Source organism: Lithobates pipiens, unplaced genomic scaffold (assembly GCF_037356315.1).
Source record: "Lithobates pipiens isolate NorthernLeopardFrog02 unplaced genomic scaffold, aLitPip1_a1.2 Scaffold_22, whole genome shotgun sequence".
In the NCBI taxonomy this organism is placed as follows: Eukaryota; Metazoa; Chordata; class Amphibia; order Anura; family Ranidae; genus Lithobates; species Lithobates pipiens.
Window position 1 is genome coordinate 304,516,230 of NW_027507784.1, and position 24,543 is coordinate 304,540,772.

Genomic DNA, 24,543 nt, shown 5'->3' on the forward strand with positions numbered 1-24,543 from the left:
CTATTTCACATGAGCATGTCAATATATTAAAGAAAGATCATAGGAAAGACCTATTAAGAGTGGAAAAAGGTATAGGGCAAGCAATATATAATAATCAGCATATATAAAAAAAAAAAAAAAAAAAAATATATATATATATATATAATAAAATTGGTAACCTCCAGGTTACCAACGTCAGCCTTTTAAGCGGCCGTACAACTCAAACGTCTGGGCTCAACAATAACTCCCCAAGTAAACCTAGTGAGCTGGTCAAAGGACCGTAAATTACCACTCACACTGATGTTGCTGCATATACTGAATATGGTGCATGCAACAAGTGAGCAATGAATGACATCAACCAGGTCTATAGGCTATAATCAGTGGGTACTATATATTTTTTCTATAGGCTGATTATTAAAGTTTTTCAAGGAGAGACTGCTAGTTGCCCTATACCTTTTGCACATATTTGAACTCCTTATAGGTCTTCCCTATGTTCTTTCAGCCCTTTGATCATGATACATTAGAGATTCTGCCACTGGTAGTAATCACCAGATACTGTACATAATTGCTAAGAAAGCAGAGAGAAGACTCGCCTGCTTCTGCGGCTTTGCTCCTTCGCTATTTGTTGCCCTTTTAGCGGGGGAGCAGGATTCTGCATCGTTTTGTCCAGCAGGGGAGTAACAATATAAGAGCGCGTAATCTCTTTAGCTATCCTGTCAACTGTGATTTGCCATCAGCAACAGGATCAATAATGTGAAATGGCTCCTATATTTTAATAACCTTTTGATTGGACATACTTTGTAAGTATTGAGTGAAGCTGAACTACAAATTAAACTCGGCAGGTAGTCCTTACTAACTGACATTTGCATGGTTATGCAACGCTGTACCCAAATAAAAATTTTTTTTTTCCCCCGCAAATAGAGCTTTCTTTTGGTAGTATTTCATTACCACTGCATTTTTTTTTTTGTTTTTTTATGCTATAAACAAAAGACAGACAGACAGTTTTAACATTTTTTTTTATTTATTTTTTTTACTTGTAATGGCAGCGATTAGCGACTTATAGTGGGACTGCGATATTGCGTCAGACTTTGACCCTCTTGACACTTTGTGGGAAAAGGGTGACACTAATACAGTGATCAGTGCTAAAAATATGCGTTGTCATTATACTAATGACACTGGCTGGGAAACAGCTAAACAGCTAAGGCAATCAAAGGGTTAAATAAGTGCCCAGCCAGTGTTTGTGTGTACTGTGTTTGGTGCTTTTACTCTGGGACGTAATGGATTTTCTTTCCATGCTTTCATGCATTTCCAGAATGGAGCTCTGCCTTGTTAACATAGGCAGTGCTTTGTACAGTACTGTGTGTTTTACCGACTATCAGTGAATGGTGGCGGACATCCATTGGCCGACACCTGCTGAACAGCTTCTGCTGTAACAAATCATAGCAGAAGCTGTGCGCAAGATCCATAATGTAATAGGTACGTGATCTGGCACAGAAGAACCGATCTGCCTCCGTACATCTAAGTGATGAGGTCGGCAAGTGGTTAAAGTTTATCTAAGCCCAATAACTAAAATCGCATATAAATATATTAAAGCTGAAGTTTAGGTATGGCGATTTTTACATAGTTGCTTTAGTCCAGCTTGGATCAGTGTGACTATGTATGTGCCATACCTGTGGGATTCCTGTGGAAGCTGTAAATCACTGTATTAGGCACGGCTACTACAATGATTGCCACCAGTGGCGGCTGGTGGCGTTTTAGAATGGGGGGGCCCCAGGGGAGTCCCTCCTTGCATCCGTGGCCCCGTCAGCGCCGTCCCTCCTTGCATCCGCGGCCCCGTCAGCGGAGTCCCTCCTTGCATCCGCGGCCCCCGTCAGCGGAGTCCCTCCTTGCATCCGCGGCTCCCGTCAGCGGAGTCCCTCCTTGCATCCGCGGCTCCCGTCAGCGGAGTCCCTCCTTGCATCCGCGGCTCCCGTCAGCGGAGTCCCTCCTTGCATCCGCGGCTCCCGTCAGCGGAGTCCCTCCTTGCATCCGCGGCTCCCGTCAGCGGAGTCCCTCCTTGCATCCGCGGCCCCCCGTCAGCGGAGTCCCTCCTTGCATCCGCGGCCCCCCGTCAGCGGAGTCCCTCCTTGCATCCGCGGCCCCCCGTCAGCGGAGTCCCTCCTTGCATCCGCGGCCCCCCGTCAGCGGAGTCCCTCCTTGCATCCGCGGCCCCCCGTCAGCGGAGTCCCTCCTTGCATCCGCGGCCCCCCGTCAGCGGAGTCCCTCCTTGCATCCGCCAAAAGTGACTTTGTTCTCACGCTGAGAACAAAGCACCCGGCATTGTTAGGCACACAGTTAACCCTTTAGTTGCCCCTGATGTTAACCCCTTCCCAGCCAGTGTCATTAGTACAGTGACTGGGAAGGGGTTAGCACTGATCACTGTATTAGTGTCCCCGGCCCCCAAAAAAGTGTCAGCGTCCGATTTGTCTGCTGCAATATTGCAGTCCCACTATAAGTGACTGATCACTGCCATTACCAGTAAACAGAAATTCCATAATCCTATCCCATAGCTTGTAGGCGCTATATAACTTTTGCGCAAACCAATCAATATGCACTTATTGGGATTTTATTTTACCAAAAATATGTAGCAGAATACATATTGGCCGAAATTGATGAAGACATATTATTTTTTTTATAAATTGTTTTTTTTTTTTGTTTATAGTGCAAAAAATAAAAACCGCAGAGGTGATCAAATGCCACCAAAACAAAGCTCTATTTGTGGGGAAAAAAATAGACATACATTTTATTTGTCTACAGCGTCACACGACTGCGCAATTGTCAGTTAAAGTAACTCTGTGTCGTATCACAACAAATGGCCTGGTCATGAAGTGTGGGGGGGGGGGGGGGGGGCTAATAAATCTTCAGGTGGTTAAGAATCAGGACAGCTACTAGGCAGAAGACACAGAAGCTAGCGAGATCACCGGATTAAGCGGTGCATGCGGGTGATTCTCAGATTCCACAGGTGGGATCCCACAGGCACATACAGTGCCTTGCAAAAGTATTCGGCCCCCTTGAACTTTTCAACCTTTTGCCACATTTCAGGCTTCAAACATAAAGATATAACATTTTAATTTTTTGTGAAAAATCACCAACAAGTGGGACACAATTGTGAAGTGGAACGTGCAAAATTATTCGGCCCCTTTGCTTTCAGTGCAGCAAACTCACTCCAGAAGTTCAGTGAGGATCTCTGAATGATCCAATGTTGTCCTAAATGACTGATGGTGATAAATAGAATCCACCTGTGTGTAATCAAGTCTCTGTATAAATGCACCTGCTCTGTGATAGTCTCAGGGTTCTGTTGAAAGCGCAGAGAGCATCATGAAGACCAAGGAACACACCAGGCAGGTCCGTAATTTTGTTGTGGAGAAGTTTAAAGCCGGATTTGGATACAAAAAGATTTCCCAAGCTCTAAACATCCCAAGGAGCACTATGCAAGCGATCATTTTGAAATGGCAGGGGTATCAGACCACTGCAAATCTACCAAGACCTAGCCGTCCCTCTAAACTTTCAGCTCAGACAAGGAGAAGACTGATCAGAGATGCAGCCAAGAGGCCCATGATCACTCTGGATGAACTGCAGAGAACTACAGCTGAGGTGGGAGAGTCTGTCCATAGGACAACAATCAGTCGTACACTGCACAAATCTGGCCTTTATGGAAGAGTGGCAAGAAGAAAGCCATTTCTCAAAGATATCCATAAAAAGTCTCGTCTAAAGTTTGCCACAAGCCACCTGGGAGACACACCAAACATGTGGAAGAAGGTGCTCTGGTCAGTTGAAACCAAAATCCAACTTTTTGCCCACAATGCAAAACGATATGTTTGGCGTAAAAGCAACACAGCTCATCACCCTCAACACACCATCCCCACTGTCAACATGGTGGTGGCAGCATCATGGTTTGGGCCTGCTTTTCTTCAGCAGGGACAGGGAAGATGGTTAAAATTGAGGGGAAGATGGATGCAGCCAAATACAGGACGATTCTGGATGAAAACCTGTTGGAGTCTGCAAAAGACCTGAAACTGGGACGGAGATTTATCTTCCAAAAAGACAATGATCCCAAACATACAGCAAAATCTACAAAGGAATGGTTCACAAATAAACGTATCCAGGTGTTAGAATGGCCAAGTCAAAGTCCAGACCTGAATCCAATCGAGAATCTGTGGAAAGAGCTGAAAACTGCTGTTCACAAACGCTCTCCATCCAACCTCACTGAGCTCGAGCTGTTTTGCAAGGAAGAATGGGCAAGAATTTCAGTCTCTCGATGTGCAAAACCTGATAGAGACATACCCCAATTTTATATCTTTATGTTTGAAGCCTAAAATGTGGCAAAAGGTTGAAAAGTTCAAGGGGGTCGAATACTTTCGCAAGGCACTGTACATAGTTTTCTTAGATCAATGTAACTATATAAAAATTGCTATACATGGAATTCAGCTTTAACCACTTGAGGACCGCCGTATTGCCATTGTACGTCAGCACAATGGCACAGGCAGGCACAATCACGTACATCTACGTGATTGCCTTCCAGCGGGTGGGGGGTCCGATCGGACCCCCTCCCGCTGTTTACGGCGGTCCGATTCGGTCCAGGAGCGCTCCGTGATGAGGGGATGGCCGTTGGTTTTCGGCCACCCCCTCTGGATCGCTCCTGGCCAATGAGAAGCTTCCTCCCCTGTGTATTGTTTACACAGGAAGGAGGACGTGATGTCATTCTCCTCGGGGCGGTCTTTTTGACCGGACTACGAGGAGAAGAGTAAAAGTAAGTGTGCACCAACACTACACTGACATGTAGGTAAACACAGGCACACAAACCCCCCCCGATCCCCCCCCCGGTACCCCGATATACTACCCAATAATGTTTTTAACCCCCTGATTGCCACTAGTTAACCCTTTCACCCCCTTTTGCCAGTGTCACTAAGCGATCGTTTTTCTGATCGCTGCATTAGTGTCGCTACAGTCGCTAGGTAGCTAGTTATTTTTTTAGGTTCACCGCCAGGTTTTTATAGCGCTAGGTACCCCGATATACTACCCAATAATGTTTTTAACCCCCTGATTGCCGCTAGTTAACCCTTTCATCCCCTTTTGCCAGTGTCACTAAGCGATCATTTTTCTGATCGCTGCATGTGTCGCTAGGTAGCTAGTTATTTTTTTAGGTTCACCGCCAGGTTTTTATATCGCTAGGTACCCCGATATACTACCCAATAATGGTTTTAACCCCCTGATTGCCGCTAGTTAACCCTTTCACCCCCTTTTGCCAGTGTCACTAAGCGATCGTTTTTCTGATCGCTGCATTAGTGTCGCTACAGTCGCTAGGTAGCTAGTTATTTTTTTAGGTTCACCGCCAGGTTTTTATAGCGCTAGGTACTCCGATATACTACCCAATAATGGTTTTAACCCCCTGATTTCCGCTAGTTAACCCTTTCACCCCCTTTTGCCAGTGTCACTAAGCGATAATTTTTCTGAACGCTGCATCAGTGTCGCTAGTGTTGCTAGGTAGCTAGTTATTTTTTTAGGTTCACCGCCAGGTTTTTATAGCGCTAGGTACCCCGATATACTACCCAATAATGGTTTTAACCCCCTGATTGCTGCTAGTTAACCCTTTCACCCCCTTTCACCAGCGATCACAGTATAAGTGTCACTGGTGACGCTGGTTAGCCAGTTAGTTATTTAGGTTCCCCGTCAGGTTTTTATATAGCGCCAGGGACCCCCATATACTACCTAATAAAAATTTGAACCCCCTGATTGCCCCTAGTTAACCCTTTCACCACTGATCACCGTATAAGTGTTACGGGTGACTCTGGTTAGTTTGTTTTTTATAGCATTTTATATTCAAATCCGGAAGGCAGTGCTTGGTTTTCGGGGTCCCGTACGTAGCTAGGCTCCCAAAAAGTCCCCCACATGTGGTATCCCCGTACTCGGGAGAAGCAGCAGAATTTATTTTGGGGTGTAATTTGACTTCTGCCCATAGCATGTGTGAGCAATATATCATTTAGTGACAACTTTGTGCAAAAAAAAAAAAGTTTGTAATATTCCCGCAACTTTTGGCAAAATATAAAATATTCCATGGACTCAACATGCCTCTCAGTAAATAGCTTGGGGTGTCTACTTTCCAAAATGGGGTTATTTGGGGGGGTTTTGTGCTATTTTGGCATTTTATGGCCTTCGAAACTGTGATAGGTAGTGAGGAGTTAAATCAAAAATTTGCACCCTTAGAAATCCTGAAGGTGGTGATTGGTTTTCGGGGTGCCGTGCGCGACTAGACTCCCAAAAAGTCCCACACATGTGGTATCCCCGTACTCGGGAGAAGCAGCAGAATGTATTTTGGGGTGTCATTTCACATATGCCCATAGCATGTGTGAGCAATATATCATTTAGTGACAACTTGGTGCAAAAAAAAAAAAGTTTGTAATATTCCCGCAACTTGTGGCAAAATATAAAATATTCCATGGACTCAACATGCCTCTCAGTAAATAGCTTGGGGTGTCTACTTTCCAAAATGGGGTCATTTTGGGGGGTTTTGTGCTATTTTGGCATTTTATGGCCTTCGAAACTGTGATAGGTAGTGAGGAGTTAAATCAAAAATTTGCACCCTTAGAAATCCTGAAGGTGGTGATTGGTTTTCGGGGTGCCGTGCGCGACTAGACTCCCAAAAAGTCCCACACACGTGGTATCGCCATACTCGGGAGAAGTAGCGGAATATATTTTGGGGTGCAATTCCACATATAACCATGGCATGTGTGAGCAATATATCATTTAGTGACAACTTTTTGTAAAAAAATTTTTTTTTTTTTTTTTTTTTTTTTTTGTCATTATTCAATCCCTTAGGACAAAAAAAATAAATATTCAATGGGCTCAACATACCCATCAGCAATTTCCTTGGGGTGTCTACTTTCCAAAATGGGGTCATTTGGGGGGGATTTGTACTGCCCTGCCATTTTAGCACCTCAAGAAATGAGATCGGCAGTCATAAATTAAAAGCTGTGTAAATTCCAGAAAATGTACTCTAGTTTGTAGACGCTATAACTTTTGCGCAAACCAAAAAATATACGCTTATTGACATTTTTTTTACTAAAGACATGTGGCTGAATAAATTTTGCCCTCAATGTATGACTAAAATTTAGTTTATTCGATTTTTCTTATAACAAAAAGAAGAAAATATCTTTTTTTTTCAAAATTTTCGCTCTTTTTCCATTTATATCGCAAAAAAAAAATCGCAGAGGCAATCAAATACCATCAAAAGAAAGCTCTATTTGTGGGAAGAAAAGGACGCAAATTTCGTTTGGGTGCAATATTGCATGACCGCGCAATTACCAGTTAAAGCAGCGCAGTGCGAAATTGCAAAAAGACCTCTGGTCCTTAAGGTGTTTATTGGTCCGGAGCTGAAGTGGTTAATGTGATCTTAAAACATGTCTGCTGCTTTCTTTAACAGGCTACTTAGTATTTGTACCTTTTTAAAGGTCTTTGCTCTGTATTATAGGATGACGACTGTCTCCTACTGCTGTGTTATCGCCTTGTCACATCCTCCTTTGGTGGAGGCAACAAGCCACCATGCTGACTCACATTGCACAGGCATTATCTCCTGTTGTCCCCATCAAAAAGCCATAAGACAGTAAGCAGCTAAATGGCTGCAGGAGATTAGCAGCACATAAATGAGAGAGAATATTTCATGAAAAAAAACATGATGTGTGATACACAGGGTTTTAGCAAAATAAGTGTTGTGTGTGTTAGCCCTGAACTGATAGACATGAGACTTGGGTCTGATAAATACTGTATGTGATGAGCTCTTCCTTCCTAGGAGCTGATCCGTGATGAAGGTGTAGTGTATGTGGACTGTGTTCAGCCTGCTACCTATCTTGACCTCAACACAAGGAACATTCAGCAGAAGATGAACACAGGAGTAGATATTGAGGAGTGCGCATTATAAAAGCACATATCACTTAAAAGTCTTTTTGAAACCTTTATTAAAGTGTTACTAAAAACCCACAACTGTAAAATCAGTCTGTATATGCATTAAAGCATGCTTGTTGTACTCACTGTGGAAGATAAGGGGTTAATCCTCTGCATTGTGTAAAACGGCTGTTTGATCCTGTATGCACAGAGCCTCCTCTTCTTGCTTTGTCTCCAGAACATGTCCGGATAAGACAGAGTTACTGGAGTCAGGCTGCACATGCTTTGTGTGTGTGTGTGTGTGTAGTTTGCTGTGTATTGGTAGAGTTTTTTTATTTTTATTTTTTCTTGGGAGAGTGCATGTGATCAGCACAGGGCCAATCGGCACTGTCCAGACAGAGGCTCAGGGGCCCTGCATCCCGATTAGAACAATCGGGGGGAGAATGACAACTAATCCTACAAGCTTTAACCAGACACTGATGGAAGTCACAAGACTGCTATATACTGCTGATGAGAAAAGATATTTAGCAGTTTATATCTACTAAAATAATTGCATTTCCATGTTCCGTGTACTGTGGGAGATCCATATATAGTGAAGGTTTTGGGTTTTGTAACACTTTAACGGCAACAAATACAGCCGATGCACTTTATCAAAATGTGATATGAGGTTTTGTAATAGGCACCCTTCAATACTTACTCCTATGTATAGCAAACATCCAGTTAAAGGCTATATCCACTTTAATCATTTTGTTTTCTGAAGCTGCAAGTGTATTGTACATTGTTGGCCACAAACAAATTACCTTAAAGAGGAGCTCCAGGCTCCCCCCCCCCCCCCCCAAAAAAAATTAAGTCCACAGCTACAAATACTGTAACTGCTGACTTTTAATATAAGGACATTTGCCTGCACCTGGATCCAGTGGTGTCCTCACCCGAGCTGATTCTCCACTGAGCTTCAGGGGCAGGGGTCTGCATCTTGATTAAGGGAAACTGGCTATGAAGCCTTGTGGCTTCACAACTGGCATGTACAACAAGTTGCGCAGTGTTTTGTGAATTGTCCAGCAGTCTTCTGGGACCTGTGATGTGTCCCAGAAGACTGCAGGGGGAATAAAGGGGGGGTGAACTTCCAGCGCGATCGCTGTGGCAATCAGAACTAGTACCTGTCAAAACCAGGTACCCAAATGTGGCAGTGGAGGGTGCAAACAAGTGGAGCTTCCCCTTTTGGGTGTAGCTGAGCTTTAACCACTTGCCGACCGGCGCACGCCACTATACGTCAGCAGAATGGCACAGACAGGCAAATGGGCGTACCTGTACGTCCCTTTAAATTTTCCGCCATTCCATCGCGTGCACGCCGGTCAGGACCTCAGTGAGATGGATCGTGGGTCGTGCGGACTCAATCACTGCGGGGATACCCGTGATTGTCTCAAGGGGAGGAAGAATGGGGAGATGCTTATGTAAACAAGCATCACCCCATTCTGCCTAGTGACATTCTCACTGATCTCTGCGCCCTGTTATTGGAAACAGAGATCCGTGATGTGTCACACACAGCCACGCCCCCCCCCCCCCCACACAGTTAGAAACACACCTCAGGACACACTTAACCCCTACACTGCCAGCTAGTGGTTAACCCCTTCACTGCCAGTGTCATTTACACAGGAATCAGTGCATTTGTATAGCACTGATTGCTGTATAAATGACAATGGTCCCAAAAACGTGTCAAAAATGTCTGATGTGTCCGCCATAATGTCGCGGTCACAATAAAAATCGCTGATCGTCGTCATTACTAGTAAAAAATAATAATAAAAATGGCATAAAACTATCCCCTTTTTTGTAAATGCTATAACTTTTGTGCAAACCAAACAATAGACACTTATTGCAAATTTTTTTTTTTTTTTTTTTTTTTTTACCAAAAATATTTAGAAGAATACGTATCGGCCTAAATTTTAAATATTTTTGGGGAATATTTATTATAGCAAAATGTTAAAAATAATGCGTGTTTTTTTTTCAAATTTGTTTTTGTTTATAGGACAAAAAATAAAAACTGCAGGGGAGATCAAATACCACCAAAAGAAAGCTCCATTTGTGGAGGGGAAAAAAGAACCCTAATTTTGTTTGGGAGCCAAGTTGCACGACCGCGTAATTGTCAGTTAAAGCGATGCAGTGCCGAATCACAAAAAGTGGTTTGGTCTTTGGCCAGCAAAATGGTCCGGGGCTTAAGTGGTTACGTTTTATATTTTTAGCTAATGGCCAACTACAACAAATAGTCCATAATAAGAGGTTTCATAGAGCAGAGACCCCTGTGTTTAGGGTGTACTGTGTTAGAGGTTTATACTGTAAGTGCCAGATTGTATTGCTGCATGGAAAATCTGATCCTAGAACTTGTATGGCTTGTGATGGTTGTGTTGATACTGTTGCTTGTTCCTTAGGCAGGTACTGGTCATCTTATCACAACTGGAGGGCAACGCTGGCTTCTCGATCACCCATCGACTGGCACATCGGAAAGCTAACCAGGCCTCCCTAAACGACTGGATGTCCAGCAAAGGCACGCACAGCCCACCTCTGTCCCCGGAGGTGTCCGGCCTACATGGACCCCGACCACTATGACACATGTCCACCAAATCACATCCCATCATGGCTGGACTGCCCAGGTTCAATGGGAGCACTTTAGGGACTGACTGACTCCCGGGAAAAGAGAACTACACTTGAAATCTACTCAGGACTTATATCCTGTGTATACAGGGACCCTTCCCCATCCCTCAGTCCTGTCCTTTTGTTTTTGTTTTGTTTTTTGTTGCTTCAAGGGCCACATGAGGTGAAAGCTTTATGGATCGATCCTGCTTTCTCTTGCTACATTTAGGTAAAGCAGAGTGATAATTTTTTTACAATATGTCATTCACCTGCACATACAGTCTTATTATATAAGGCAGTTCGGAGAGAGGTTAGTGTGTAAAATGCAGCAACCCAAAGAAGAACCTACCTTTCAGCATTTAGGAGCAGGCAGAGCAATGACATTTGATTGCTGTGAGTTGCTGCAGTTGCTGTTGAGGAGGTCATACTTTGGGCAGGAACTGGAAGCCGATAACATCACTAGATCATCCCTGTAATTGTTTACAACACATCAGCCTCTGTTGTGTAGTATGTAAGAGATGGGCATATGCAGCAGTGCTAAGTTTTGTTCAATTCTAGCTGAGTATCATTCCCCGCAGAAAGGTTCCATTCCCTGGAGGACGTGTTACTTTCTGAGTAGCATTTAAAAAGCTGAGCAAGGAGCGCAAGCTCTGATTGGACATTGGTAGAATTTCCAGTGATGAACTTCTCAGGCTTAAAGGATATTTTTCACCCTTTGTAACGTCACACCCATATTCATGGTGTAACCTGTTATAGATGAACTGGCCCCTGAACCCGCAGCCTAATGGCTAGCGGGGGATCTTTTCCCTCCTGATAGCTGTCACAATCTGTAAAAGATGTGGCCGTGTGGGGCTCCACCTGCCGGCCGCGTCATCCACTCAGTGTTCTGTGAATCAGAAAACTACAAGATCTGGCAGCCTTTGCAGCTGTCGGCTTGCGGTTCTCGATGACTACCACAGTGCTGTTGAGCACTGTGGTAGTTCATTGATGCTTCCCGCTAGTGTGTAACTGCTTGGCCGGCCGTGCAATGTACGGCTAAACAGCTTACACACAGAGCCTGCAAGAGCCCTGCATAGCACCAGCGATCTGCTGATTGTGGGTGCAATGCTTCCCAGGCTCCTGCCGCAAACATTTTTTTTTTTTTTTTTTTTTTTAAATGAACTTTTTTTTTAACTGAAAAACAATGTGCATTTGTTATTTTTTGTAAAGATGAATTTATCCTTTTAACCATTTTGTATACTGTAGGAAATGGTTAAAACTGTTTTTGTTTTTATTTTTGCCATCTTCGTCTTGTTTAAAGAGTTTTTTTTTCACTTCCTGTCCAGAGACACAACAGGAAGTAAGAGCGATTCTCTCTAAAGTGAGGTAAATCCCCTCTTTGAGAGTTTTTTCATGGGGAAGGATGTTCCTATTGGAAAATGTCCTCACTTTTCCTGTTCTGATAGCGATTTAAAATTGAATATCTTCTCTTTCAAAAGAGATTCAATCTACTTAGCAAAGGACAAATGCAGCAGTAAACACCTAACGGGGGGTTCTAATCCTTCCACTCTATCCAAAACTAAAAATAATGTTTTGCTCTTAGTTATTTTTTAACTAAATTCCCAAGTCCTATACAAGGTGAGTTGAGTCCTGTGTTTTATTTGTTGTCTGCGTTCTGTTCAGCTGGTGATGTGTGGAGCTTAGCTGAAAGCAGACACTTGCAGAAACACAGCACCCTCTTTTAGCCCTGTATAAGCTGTATGGTCATAGTAGCAGTCTCTGCTTGTACGGGGCCTACTCAGACCAACCTGCATGGCAGTGGATCTAAAAGGTAGTTAGAGTTGTGCAACTTCCTTGAAGTGCTCTAACAGCAGCAATGACACTATGCAGCACTGCACCACAAACACTAAGGAGCAGGTGCTGGACTTGCCGACATGGGGCTTTATCAATTCACTCATCCGGAAGATGAACTCTCGGTAGGACCATGTAACCTCCAAATAGGTTTAAAGAACAAATGACCTATTTAGGATGTGCTGGTTTGCAGTGGGTTAAGTCCAATGAGGTGTATGAAACCTCTCTTTTATTTACAACTGACAGTTTCACTGAGCACCAGGACTACAACTATTGTTATACTCCTGGCGCTTATAGGAGACATACAGGTGCTGTCTGCCTGCCCACCACTCCCCCAGGGTTCTCCTATTACAAAGCATTTTGCGATTGGGTAAGAGGAGAGGAGGAGAGGGCAGAGCAGATGAAAATGAATCCACAGCTGCAGGATTTGAGACCTGAAGGCTCCAGAATCGGAGTGCTGGAGATATAGCAATAGCTATACTCCCAGCACTCATTAAAACTCTATTATAAATAAAAGCGATAATCCACGAGGTGGTATACACCTTCTTAGACTTAACCCATTGTAAACAGCACATTTTACATTCGTAAGGTAATTTCTGGAGTCCTTCCTTTCTTCATTTTAAATCTGGTTTCCAGCAGGACCATTTCCATTGAATGTTTTGAATAACTAGAACAATTTGGAGCTAAATTTCTGCTGAACAATAGAAAATAACATAGGAAATATAACCGTATCTACAGGCCAAAAATTAACCTTATTCGCCTGAAACAGGTAGCTGTGTCCTCCCAATCCCTGCAGAGTCGGCACCTCTGGAAACACAAGAAAAGACACAAGGGGGCGCTAAATAAGAGCCCTAACTTAGGCTTCATGTACACGGGACGTTGTTCAACCTCTCCTGAACGATTTAACTTGACGGCTAGAAACCGGCGTCTAAAAATGGCCGTTTAGCCGCATTTACAAGCCACGTTTAGTCGGGTTTAGCCACGCTTGCGTCTAGAAACTTTTTTTTAATAGCCAAAAATTAAAAATGCCTGTAAACGAAACGCGTTTAGACGCGTTTGGCATTTGAAATTCCTCTAAACACAGCTTTTGAACGCATTTTTTGGGGTTCCAAAAAAAGCCTAAACGCAACTGCTTAGAAACAACTATAAATGACCCTGTGTGCATGTACTGATAAAATAACAGAGGAGGCAATTGAAGAAAATTCCCAACTGCTCCTGAACGTCCGTTTACCAGCAGCAGTGTACATGAGGTCTAAGAGTCAGCTCTTCTTTCTGCCTCTACATGTCTTATGCCTCGGACATTCCGACCACAAAATCCGTCTGATTTTTTCCGAAGGATTTTGTCCAAAACTGGTGTTGCATACACACGGTCGGACAAAGTTGTTGGAAAATCCGATCGTTCGGAACGTGGCGACGTTTGTTGTGTACAACGGGACTACGTAGAGGCTAGTAGCCAATAGCTTTGGTCTCGTAATTTGATCTGAGCATGTGCGGCACTTTGTCCGTCGGAATTCTCTACAAGTGATAGGAAAAATTCCAATTGGATTTTTTTTTATCGGAAAATTTTAGATCCTGCTCTCAAATTTTTTCCATCGGAATTTCTGACGGAAAAAGTCCGATAGAGCCCACACGCGATTGGATTTTCCGACAATATAATCCAATCGGACCTTTTCCATCAGAATTTCTGACCGTGTGTACAGGGCATTAGACTTAGGGCAAGGTCCAATCAGAGCGCCTCCTAATGCCAGCAACTGGTGATGTACAAATCCGGATATATGCTTTGCAGAGACGCATGCAATTCAAAAATTCAATCATGATTCAAGAGTTGTATGATTCTCAGAAGATTGAACAAATCTGCAAACAAATAAAAAAAGATCACAATTAGCCTGATTTGCCCATCTCTTTCATCAGTGTTTTGTAATTGGAGTTCACTGCATGCCAAGCCGGTGTTTTCTGCATCATCTCCAAATGGAGAGCTATTGGAGACGCTGCTATCTTGTAAGGCATAAAAAGCTTGGAGGGAAATATCCTGATCCCACACCATGCAGTACTTGGACCATGAAGCTTTGGGTGGTTGGGCAACCATATGGAGAGTGCCGTCTGGCCACATAAGAGAAGAACGTATGTTGCCAGTGCAGCTTCATACATCAAGTGATTTATTTTTTATTGATCAAGAGTAGTTGACATAAGGATCCATTGTTTCGTTGACCAGACAAGTGAAGGTCATGTCATGTACCTGGTCATACATACCTTGGAGAAGCCTTGCAGCATTGCACTACATTGGTGACTTCTCTTTGCTTGGTGAAGAATAAAGGTATGCTAGCAGCATATGTTCTTTTATGCACAAAAAAAAGCTTTCATGTGACCCCAGCCTTACCAGCAATGTTATCATGCAATAAATGTTTTTTTTTGTTTTTGTTTAACTGTCATATGAGGAAGATGCAGCCATTTTAGTAGTTACAGGGTAAGTAAGAATGAAAGTGAAAGCTATAACATTGTTTTTATGATACAAAAAAAATATATATATATATATATATATATATATACATTTTAGATGAAATTGTGTACAGCTCTTGCTGCATTAGACTCCACTACAGAGCTTTTTGCATATAGATTATAATTTCATTTCTACAAAACCCCTCATGATCCTACCAACAAATATCTATCTCTGTTAAGGGAAAATCAAAACCGTTCCTCCAGGTCAGAAGACCGCATTAGAACAATTCAGAATTTCAAATAAAAAAGGCTTCTTCGTCTACATATATAAATATTGGTAAAGACAATGATGTCTTGAGGGCCTTGGAATTCAGATGTCTCCATGCTTGCTTTGAGAGCCAAGGAAATTGTGCAGCTACAGTTCTGGAGATCCTTGGAATTGAAAACTGACTTGTATGATGTACAGAAAGCAGACTTCTGGATTTTGCAGGGAACACGTGAGGGGGTTTGCTGCTTTTTCATGCTTTTAGTCTCAGGGAAAGAAGGGCTGTCTGCTCATTCACAATCGGTCTAGAACGAACCCTTCCCTCCCTGCGCTTCTTATCATGTATCAGATACACTGGGATGTCTCTTTATGTTGTATTCATGTATATAATGTATGCATGTGTGTGAACACTTCAGCTGGAATGGAATGATTTTAATAGTCACTATAAATGGTATTGTGTAAAAGAGGGGGAAGCGGATTCTGTCATTGTTTAAGCTAACCAGTGATTGCATGTCAGATTGGTTGCCTTTTAATTTCAGCCATGTTTTTAAATATTGTTTAGGGTATATCAGCCTGTCTTTTGACTTTTAAATGGATAGAAGGCTCTTGGTACTTGGGTCTCATTTAAAGTGATTTATAAGGCTGGTACTCTCTTCACTGGGCTGTTCTGTGATTAATATGCCCTTGCTTCATTAACGACAATAAGGGTTGTGAGGTCTGCGCCCTTATCTGAGATCAAATCTGTGCTCACATGGACTGGTTGTTGGAGGAGGTGCTATCATAGAATCCTATAAAACTTAGGCAGACCATAGTTGGTGGAAATTTCTTTCCTGCAACCACATTTCCCCCATCAACACTCTCAGTGCTGATGGGAATCCCTCCTGCTGAGCAATGGTCTTCTCCCGGCTGGGGGTGCGGGAGTGGGCGGGGGAAGACCATGATTATTGCTAGCGGCTATAGCAGCTGCTTGCGACATTTGCAAGCAAATCCAGCAGGCTGGTTGTACCAAAGTTGATTGATGGATTGATAAATTCAGCCTGCCCATTAACGGTTCGGATTTGAACCATAATTGGGCAGGCTGAATGTTCCAATCGATTCAAACCGTGTATGGCTGACCTAACTATCCATGGCAGCACCTCCCTCTAGTAATAGTTGGTTCCATGCTGGTTTGTTTCCAGTGGGGTATTGGGCTTCCCACAGCAGTTGGTTCTCCATTGAAACTTTAAAGTCTTGAAATGAACGGAAATAGTTTCCAGGGAATTGGAAATATAGGGGTTGCCATTCCTGACTTGTTTTTAAAGGTCCATCCCCTAGGGCTATCATCCTTATCCCTGCTTTACTACTTTGTAAGTCTTTAACATGTGTATATCAGGTGTCCCAACGTCACAAATGCACTTTTTTCTTTTTTTTTTGAGTGAATGACTTGCCAAATGGTGAAGCCAAGCTTTACGTCTTCTTCTGAGCTTGCACCTTCAAAAACAAGTCAGCGAGGGCAGCTTACTGTTTGTCCTAATGGGGTTCCCTTCATAGTGTTCCAGAAGAACTTCTTGGGCATGGCTGTGCAGTTCCCGTTTTTTTACAATAGATTTTAAATTAGAACTGCAAATAAGATGCATTTCTATGGCCTCGTTCAGTGTTGCATAGTTATTTTTCTAACACACATTACAGAAAGTGGCTACCTGATTGGTTAATATAGCAGACAGATATTTTCCTTTTCAATTTGTGTATGCAAGCCAAGCATCCTTTACATCTTTATTAATTCAAGCATTTATTTACCAACACTAGTATGGTATATATTAATCCATGAAATGCTTTAAGAAAGTGGTGCTGTACCTCCAAGTTTATTTACTGAAGAGGTGTTTGGTTCTCATTATGAAAGCATTTTCATTCCCATTTTCTAAATTTTGACTGCAAATTTATATATTGCCACTAGATGGAGCTATTGTACAATCGTTTTTTTTTTTTGGTTTTATATACACATTTGCTGTCTATTAGTGGCCTTGTTGGTTTGATTTTCCCCATGTATTTCATGCTGTAAAGGGTCAGTACACTAAACTACCCCCATCACTACTCATATATACCCAAACCGTGCTGAAGGGTGCACAAATAAAGTTCACGGCAGTATTTTAGTTAGGGACTTGGTTTCCCTCTGCCTAAATAACGGGTGCATTATACGCCTTCAGGACCATGAAGCCGAGCAAAGATTGACAAATATTTGAGTACGGCCCTCGTTTGAGACGGCAGAGCTGCTAGGGACCAGGGGACAACTTCCTGGCTGCACAATACAGTAGAGATCGACCAGCCATTCTCAACCAGGGTTACATGGAACACTAGGATTCCTCCAAAGGTCATTAGGGGTTCCCTGAGCTGATTTGACCGACCTTTCATTCAATGGGTATTGACCTCCCATCTTGCATAATTCCAAGTCCTATGCCACTTGGCACAGCCAGCAGCATGACACCAATGATCAGTTTAGGTGTCTGTAAAGAGAAGTATACATTACTAGAATTTTGTTTTAAAGTTCTTAAAATTCAAATTCTTTTAGTGTATTCCCAGCTTAAGGATGTAATTGTGATCACAACTGTAGGGAGCATTCTTCTCGCTGACCCCAATTATTTAATTTTAACGAGGATTAAAGCAGTGGTCATCAACCCTGTCCTCAGGGCCCACTAACAGGCCAGGTTTGCAAGATAACTGAAATACATCCCAGGTGATATCATTTGCTGCTCAGTGATTGGAATATTCTAGTCTACATCTCCCCAAGGTATTACATAAAACCCGGCCTGTTAGTGGGGACAGGGTTGATGACCGCTGGATTATAGGGTTCCCTGGAGTAAAATGGCTGATCTAGACCATCACCTGGCATAAATTTAGAGATCAGCCTAGTTTGAAGAGTGGAAGCTTCCATCAGTTGCTTCTCAGACAGGCAATTTAGTTTTCTGAAAGATTCCCTTTAAAGGAACTTTGTGTTTTTGGTTTTTGAATTTGTGGCACAGAACAACAGAAATGTCTGCAGAATCATCTAAATATTTTTCAGTTTATTTTTGTACTAGACCTAGCCCTGTCTCCGTAGCCTTATCCGCTGTTGCCTGCAATAAAAGGGTTAACAAAGCCAATGAAATTTTAAAGTGAAAGTAACTCCCGGCTTTTCATTGGATGGCACTACATGTCAGACTCCAGGCCTGTTATCAGAGAAGGCTGCTAGCACAAAGCTGACCTGTGAACTCCATGGACAATATGTCGTCACTGCGTCCATCTTATTTTCAATGTTTGTAGACCTCAGTCCTATATTTGTCCCTGATCCTCCTTCCCATGTGACAGTTGTCTGTCGGGGGTCCCTGGTCTGTGTCTGTCTTTTCATCTGCCACAACTGGGAAATCTTTAAAACCTGTATATATTGTTCAGCTGTAATAAGACAGAATGCTATTTTATCAGCTATTATACTCAGATTGTATAGATAGTTACATTTTGGGTGGCCCACGCTCCCATCTCAGGTTCTTTCGGACCAAATAAAGATTTTGTTTTTTAAAAAAAAAATGTGTTTTGTGACTTTTTATATCCAGACTAAATTTATTGACTCCTGAAGTTGTCAGCAGTTCTTGACGTTGTGGCGTTTATGGCTCGGTGTATACCTGTAGCCTTGTGGGACTGTATGCTTGCTTTAGTGGCCACCACTAGAGAAAGCATAGGCACTCTACAAGCAGGCTGTGGATGCATCCGCCTCCATGGGGGTCCAGGGAAAGTAGAATACTTATTGGATCCTGACCCTCTCAAAAGTTGGAGAGTTGAGGGTGGAAATGACAATGATGGATGTGAAGAGCCATCAGGAAGGAAAATGAGCAAAAAGCTGAAGGCCGAATATGATCAACTAATTCCTTATTAAGATCCAGACAATCCAGTAAAGAGACCAAATGCTAATGCATTTCAGCTTTACAAAGCCTAAGGCCGGGTTCACACTGTAACCCGCTGCGGGTCGCACATGTGCGCTGGGCATCCCTGTTCCCCATTTGAGGGACGAATCGGGCCGATTCTATGCCTGAATTCGGCCCTGAAACAGAGCCAAAGACGCACAGCATTTCTGTGGAGTGCGCTCCGCAGCCGCAACAGAGATATGCGAACCGGCTCCATAGGGAGCCAGTCACATTCTCCTGCTATGCGAATTGGATGCGGGGAAAAGGCGCCGGGTCGCTAATTCTAGTCGCCAATGCGACCTGGCGCCCGGGTTTTGTCGAGCCCTGTGATAGAGCAACACAAAGTGGTGCATAATTGTGAAGTGGAAGGAAAATGATAAATGGTTTTCAATTTTTTTTTTACAAATATCTGAAAAATGTGGTGTGTATTTATATTCAGCCCCCTTTACTCTGATACCGCTAACTAAAATCTAGTGAAACCGATTGCCTTCAGAAGTCACCTAATTAATAGGGTCCACCTGTGTGTAATTTAATCTCGGGATAAATACAGCTGTTCTGTGAAGAACTCGGAGGGTTGTTAGAGAACCTTAGTGAACAACAGCATTATGAAGGCCAAGGAACACACCAGACAGGTCAGGGATAAAGTTGTGGAGAGGTTTATAGCAGGGTTAGGTTATAAAGAAATAAATATCCCAAGCTTTGAACATCTCACAAAGCACTGATCAATCCATCATCTGAAAATGGAAAGAGTATGGCACAACAAACCTACCAAAACATGGCCGCCCACCTAAACTGACAGGCCGGGCAAGGAGAGCATTAATCAGAGAAGCAGCCAAGAGGCCCATGGTAACTCTGGAGGAGCTGCAGAGATCCACAGCTCAGGTGGGAGAATCTGTCCACAGGACAACTATTAGTCGTGCTCTCCACAAATCTGGCTTTTATGAAAGAGTGGCAAGAAGAAAGCCATTGTTGAAGGGAAGCCATAAGAAGTCCCATTTGCAGTTTGCAAGAAGCCATGTGGGGGACACAGCAAACATGTGGAAGAAGGTGCTCTGGTCAGATGAGACCAAAATATAACTTTTTGGCCTAAAAGCAAGACGTTATGTGCGGCGGAAAACTAACACTGCTTGTCATCCTGAACACACCATACCCACCGTGAAACATGGTGGTGGCAGCATCATGTTGTGGGGATGTTTTCTTCAGCAGGGACAGGGAAGCTGGTCAGAGTTGATGGAAAGATGGATGGAGCCAAATACGGGGCAATCTTAGAAGAAAACCTGTTTGAGTCTGCAAAAGACTTGAGGATGTGGAGGAGGTTCACTTTGCAGCAGAACAACCACCCTAAACATACAGCCAGAGCTACAATGGAATAGTTTAGCTCAAAGCATATTCATGTGTTAGAATGGCCCAGTCAAAGTCCAGACCTAAATTCAATTGAGAATCTGTGGCAAGACTTTAAAATTGCTGTTCAGAAGATCTCCATCCAATCTGACAGAGCTTAAGCTATTTTTGAAAAGAAGAATGGGCAAAAAAGGCACTCTCTAGATGTGCAAAGCTGGTAGAGACATCCCAAAACTTTCAGCTGTAATTGCAGTGAAAGGGGGTACTACAAACAATTTTTCTTCCACTTCACAATTATGTGCCACTTCTGTCACATTAAATCCCAATAAAATACATTTACGTTTTTGGTTGTAAAATGGCGAATTGTGGAAACATTTCAAGGGATAGGAATGCTTTTTCAAGGCACTGCGATCAACTTGGTACGTTCAACCTGCCCATTATTGGTTCGAATCCCAGCTGATTTCCTCCTGAACCCGGTCTGAGATTCGAACCATGTATGGCTGGCCTAAGACACACTACTTTTCGCCACAGGCAGCTCATTTACAAGGTAATTTCTGATTGTTTGCTCTTGTATGGTATGCATTATGGAACTCTGGTCAATCACATAGACCTTTGCATCTCCTTTTTAATGCCTTAATGGCGAAGGTAAAACAAACCTAAACCCATTATGAATGTGACAAGCATTCATCTGCAATGAAAGATCGCCATTTTTTGTGCAATGTAATTATTTCCTATGATCATAAACGTCATCAAGTGGACATTAATGCAGGATTTCTCCTAAAATACCTCAATCAGGAAAATACCACATTATGGCCAATAGATGGTGCAGATAATCATAGGAAATTATATTATGCAAAATACAGCAATTTTTAATTGTGGCTATATGAATGTTTAGTGCATTTGTACAGCATTTAATTTTTTTTATTAAATGGACCCTTTGGTGTATCCAGGGGAATTATACTGTGATTTTTTTCTGAATAAATCGGGCCTTTGGTAAACATTAACAGTTAGTTTACATGTAGTGCGATTACCGGCGGTTTTCACCACTAAGACACACAGAAAACAGTTGTTCTCTATGTGCCCTGCTTGCACTGTAACTCGGTGCAGAGCTATGATGAAATGCAAACATGCTGAATTTCATTGCAGAGCATAAGAAAGCAACTCATGTCGCTGTACTGCACCTACTGTTGGCTCACTGCAGCCAGAATGGAGAGCTGCCCCCCAGCTAAACTGCTGTGGTTTAGTGTGCTGGCAGTGTGCACTGACCTTAATGGCTTATCTCCCGATTTTGTCTTTTAAACACAAATGCTAAAACCCATGGTTGCAGGAAAGAAAATCGCATCATATATGGCCTGCTTTAGTTTAAAAAATTATCCTTTTTGCTGAGGATATTATGTCTGTAAGGAAGGCCATAATGAAAGGAGTTCTGATGTGTGCTACATCCCATAGAGACAGGAAAAAAAAGAAAACCCCTAGGAGGGGGACTTTAAGGGCACTACCAAAAGAAATCCATGATATACAAAATATATATATCATTTATTGAAAAGTATGTCATAAACAAAAATACTGAACATGGTCATAAAGACTAGAAGAAAAAAATATACAACTACTGTAGATACAATATCCTGTAACTGACGCGTTTCAGAGCTGAGTGTCCGTTCTTGCATCAGGGGTTAACAGAATGTATATAATCTATAAAATTCAAATACAATCAGTCAACAGTGAGTTTAAACATTTCTCTAGTCACATACAATTAGAAGAGAGACATATATGTTCAACTCGCATCTGGTTCAGTTGTTTATGCATGAAAAAAATCCATGTTCACATTAAAGTGGTTGTAAACCCTTACAATCCACTTTTTGCTACAGGTAAGCCTATAATAAGGCTTACCTGTAGCTACCCCGGATATCTCTGAAACCTGCACAGTTTAGGGGATATCCCTGTATCTGCATGTACCGATGTCATCGGCACATGCGCACTGACGTAATGGCAGGTACGTGCTGTTTGCTTCAGCGAGTGTGCCATTACCGGCGGCTCCCGGGAGTGACATCATCATGGCTCTGGCCAATCACAGCGCCGGAGCCGCGATAACCGGAAGTAACTCCAGGGAGAAATGTTGCCAGGCGGTGCTGTGTACGGGCACCTCAGAGGGGTCTTCGCTCTCAGGTGAGTATTACATAATGAGCTAGTATGCAATGCTCATTGGGCCTTTGTCTTGCAGGTCTTTTTTTTTTTTCTTTTTTTTTTTTTTTTTCATGTGGGTTTACAACCACTTTAACTGCTTGCCAACCACCGCACGCAGATGTACATCGGCAGAATGGCACAGGCAGGCAAATGGGCGTACGTCCCTTTAAATTTGCTGTCTATCAGGCACGCGCTGTGCCCGTGGATCCCAGGGTCTCAGTGTTTGCGGTCGGGCCTGAGATTGCGGTGTGAAGAGGTAGAACGGGGAGATACCTATGTAAACAATGCATTTCCTCATTCTGCCTAGTGACATGACAGAGATCACTGTTCCCTGTCATCGGGAGCAGTGATCTGTCATGTTGGTGGAAGCCCCTCCCCCCCCACAGTTAGAACACCACTTTGCCATTGTCATTTACACAGTAATCAGTGCATTTTTATAGCACCGATCGCTGTATAAATGACAACGGTCCCAAAATGGTGTCAAGTGTTTCCGATGTGTCCGCCATAATGTTGCAGTCACAATAAAAATCACAGATCCCTGCCATTACTAATAAAGAATAATTTAACGTATCATAAAAATGCTATAAATTTATCCCCTATTTTGTAGACGCTATAATTTTTGTGCAAACCAATCAATATACGCTGATTGCGATTTTTTTATTTATTTTTTTTCCCCCAAAAATGTGTAGAAGAATACATATCTGCCTAAACTGAGAAAAAAAAAATTATATATTTTTGGGGGATATTTATTAAAGCAAAAAGTAAAAAATATTGCTTTTTTCTTTTCAAATTTGATGCTCTTTTTTTCTTTTTTTTTTGTTTATAGCGCAAAAAATAAAAACTGCAGAGGTTATCAAATGCCACCAAAAGAAAGCTCTATTTGTGTGGAAAAAATACAACAATTTTGTTTGGGTACAACGTCGCACGACCACGCAATTGTCAGCTAAACCGATGCTGTGCCGAATCGCAAAAAGTGCTCTGGTCAGGAAAGGGGTAAAGTGGTTAAAACGCTGTCACACAAGGTCTCCATCGACTCTGCCCGCTTAGTGTCTGTTTTAAGAGAAGTATTTGCAATTGAAATGCCTCATTGTGAGAAAACAATTGTTTCTGGAAATGTGTGGTCATGAAAAAAAATTAGGGGGCTCTGCCCAACCCAAACCAAAAACTGAGAAAGGGATCTGGGCGAGTCCTTATAGAGACAAAAGCCCCCGAACACTGGGGCCTGGGAGAGGGGAGACCTGGGAAAAAAGGAAGGCCATACACCGGTTCAGCAGGAACTGGCCAAGATTCAAACCATTAATGGGCAGACTGAATGTACCACTTTGATTGACCGATCAATCAGTCGATCAACTTGGGTACAACCAGCCTGCTAGAATCACTTGCAATTATCGCAAGCAGCTGCTATAGCCGTTTTGGGAGGTATCAAACCACTATTAAGCAAAAGGGGTTCCCAGATCATCAAATTCCCAACCTGAATGGAAAACCACCCTTCTGCAGGTAGGTTCTATTCTCCACCAGCATTTCAATGTTTATGCCCTGTACACACGGATGGACTTTCCGATGGAAAATGTGCGATCGGATCTAGTTGTCGGAAAATCCGATCGTGTGTGGGCTCCATCTGACTTTTTCTGTTGGAATTTCTGACACACAAAGTTTGAGAGCAGGATCTAAAATTTTCCGATAACAAAATCTGATCGTTTAAATTCCAATCGTGTGTAGACAATTCGACGGACAAAGTGCCACGCATGCTCAGAATAAATTATGACACGAAAGCTATTGGCTACTGGCCTCTTTATAGTCCCGTCGTACGTCACCTCGTTCTGAGTGATCGGATTTTCCGACAACTTTGTGCGACCGTGTGTATGCAAGACAAGTTTGAGCCAACATCCGTCAGAAAAAATCGAATGGATTCTGTTGTCGGAATGTCCGACCGTATGTATGGGGCATTACTCTGTATAGAAATATGATTTCAGATTACATCCCTGGAGCTTAGACTACATAAAACAAATCCACAATGCCAGCTCTATCATTTGTATCTGTTTAGGGCCCCTTTAT

General features: G+C 42.8%; 1 protein-coding gene across 3 annotated transcripts in view; it reads left to right on the forward strand.

The window, feature by feature from the left end:
• Window positions 1-15,518, forward strand: part of CAPN15 (calpain 15) — a 121,624-nt gene extending 106,106 nt beyond the window's left edge. For all 3 annotated transcript variants that reach the window (XM_077449306.1, XM_077449305.1, XM_077449304.1), the window contains exon 12: window positions 10,320-15,518. In XM_077449306.1, coding sequence (XP_077305432.1) covers window positions 10,320-10,497 — 178 coding nt within the window. In that variant the 3' untranslated portion in view covers window positions 10,498-15,518. The remainder of the gene's footprint in view (window positions 1-10,319) is intronic.
• The last annotated feature ends 9,025 nt before the right edge of the window (window positions 15,519-24,543 follow it).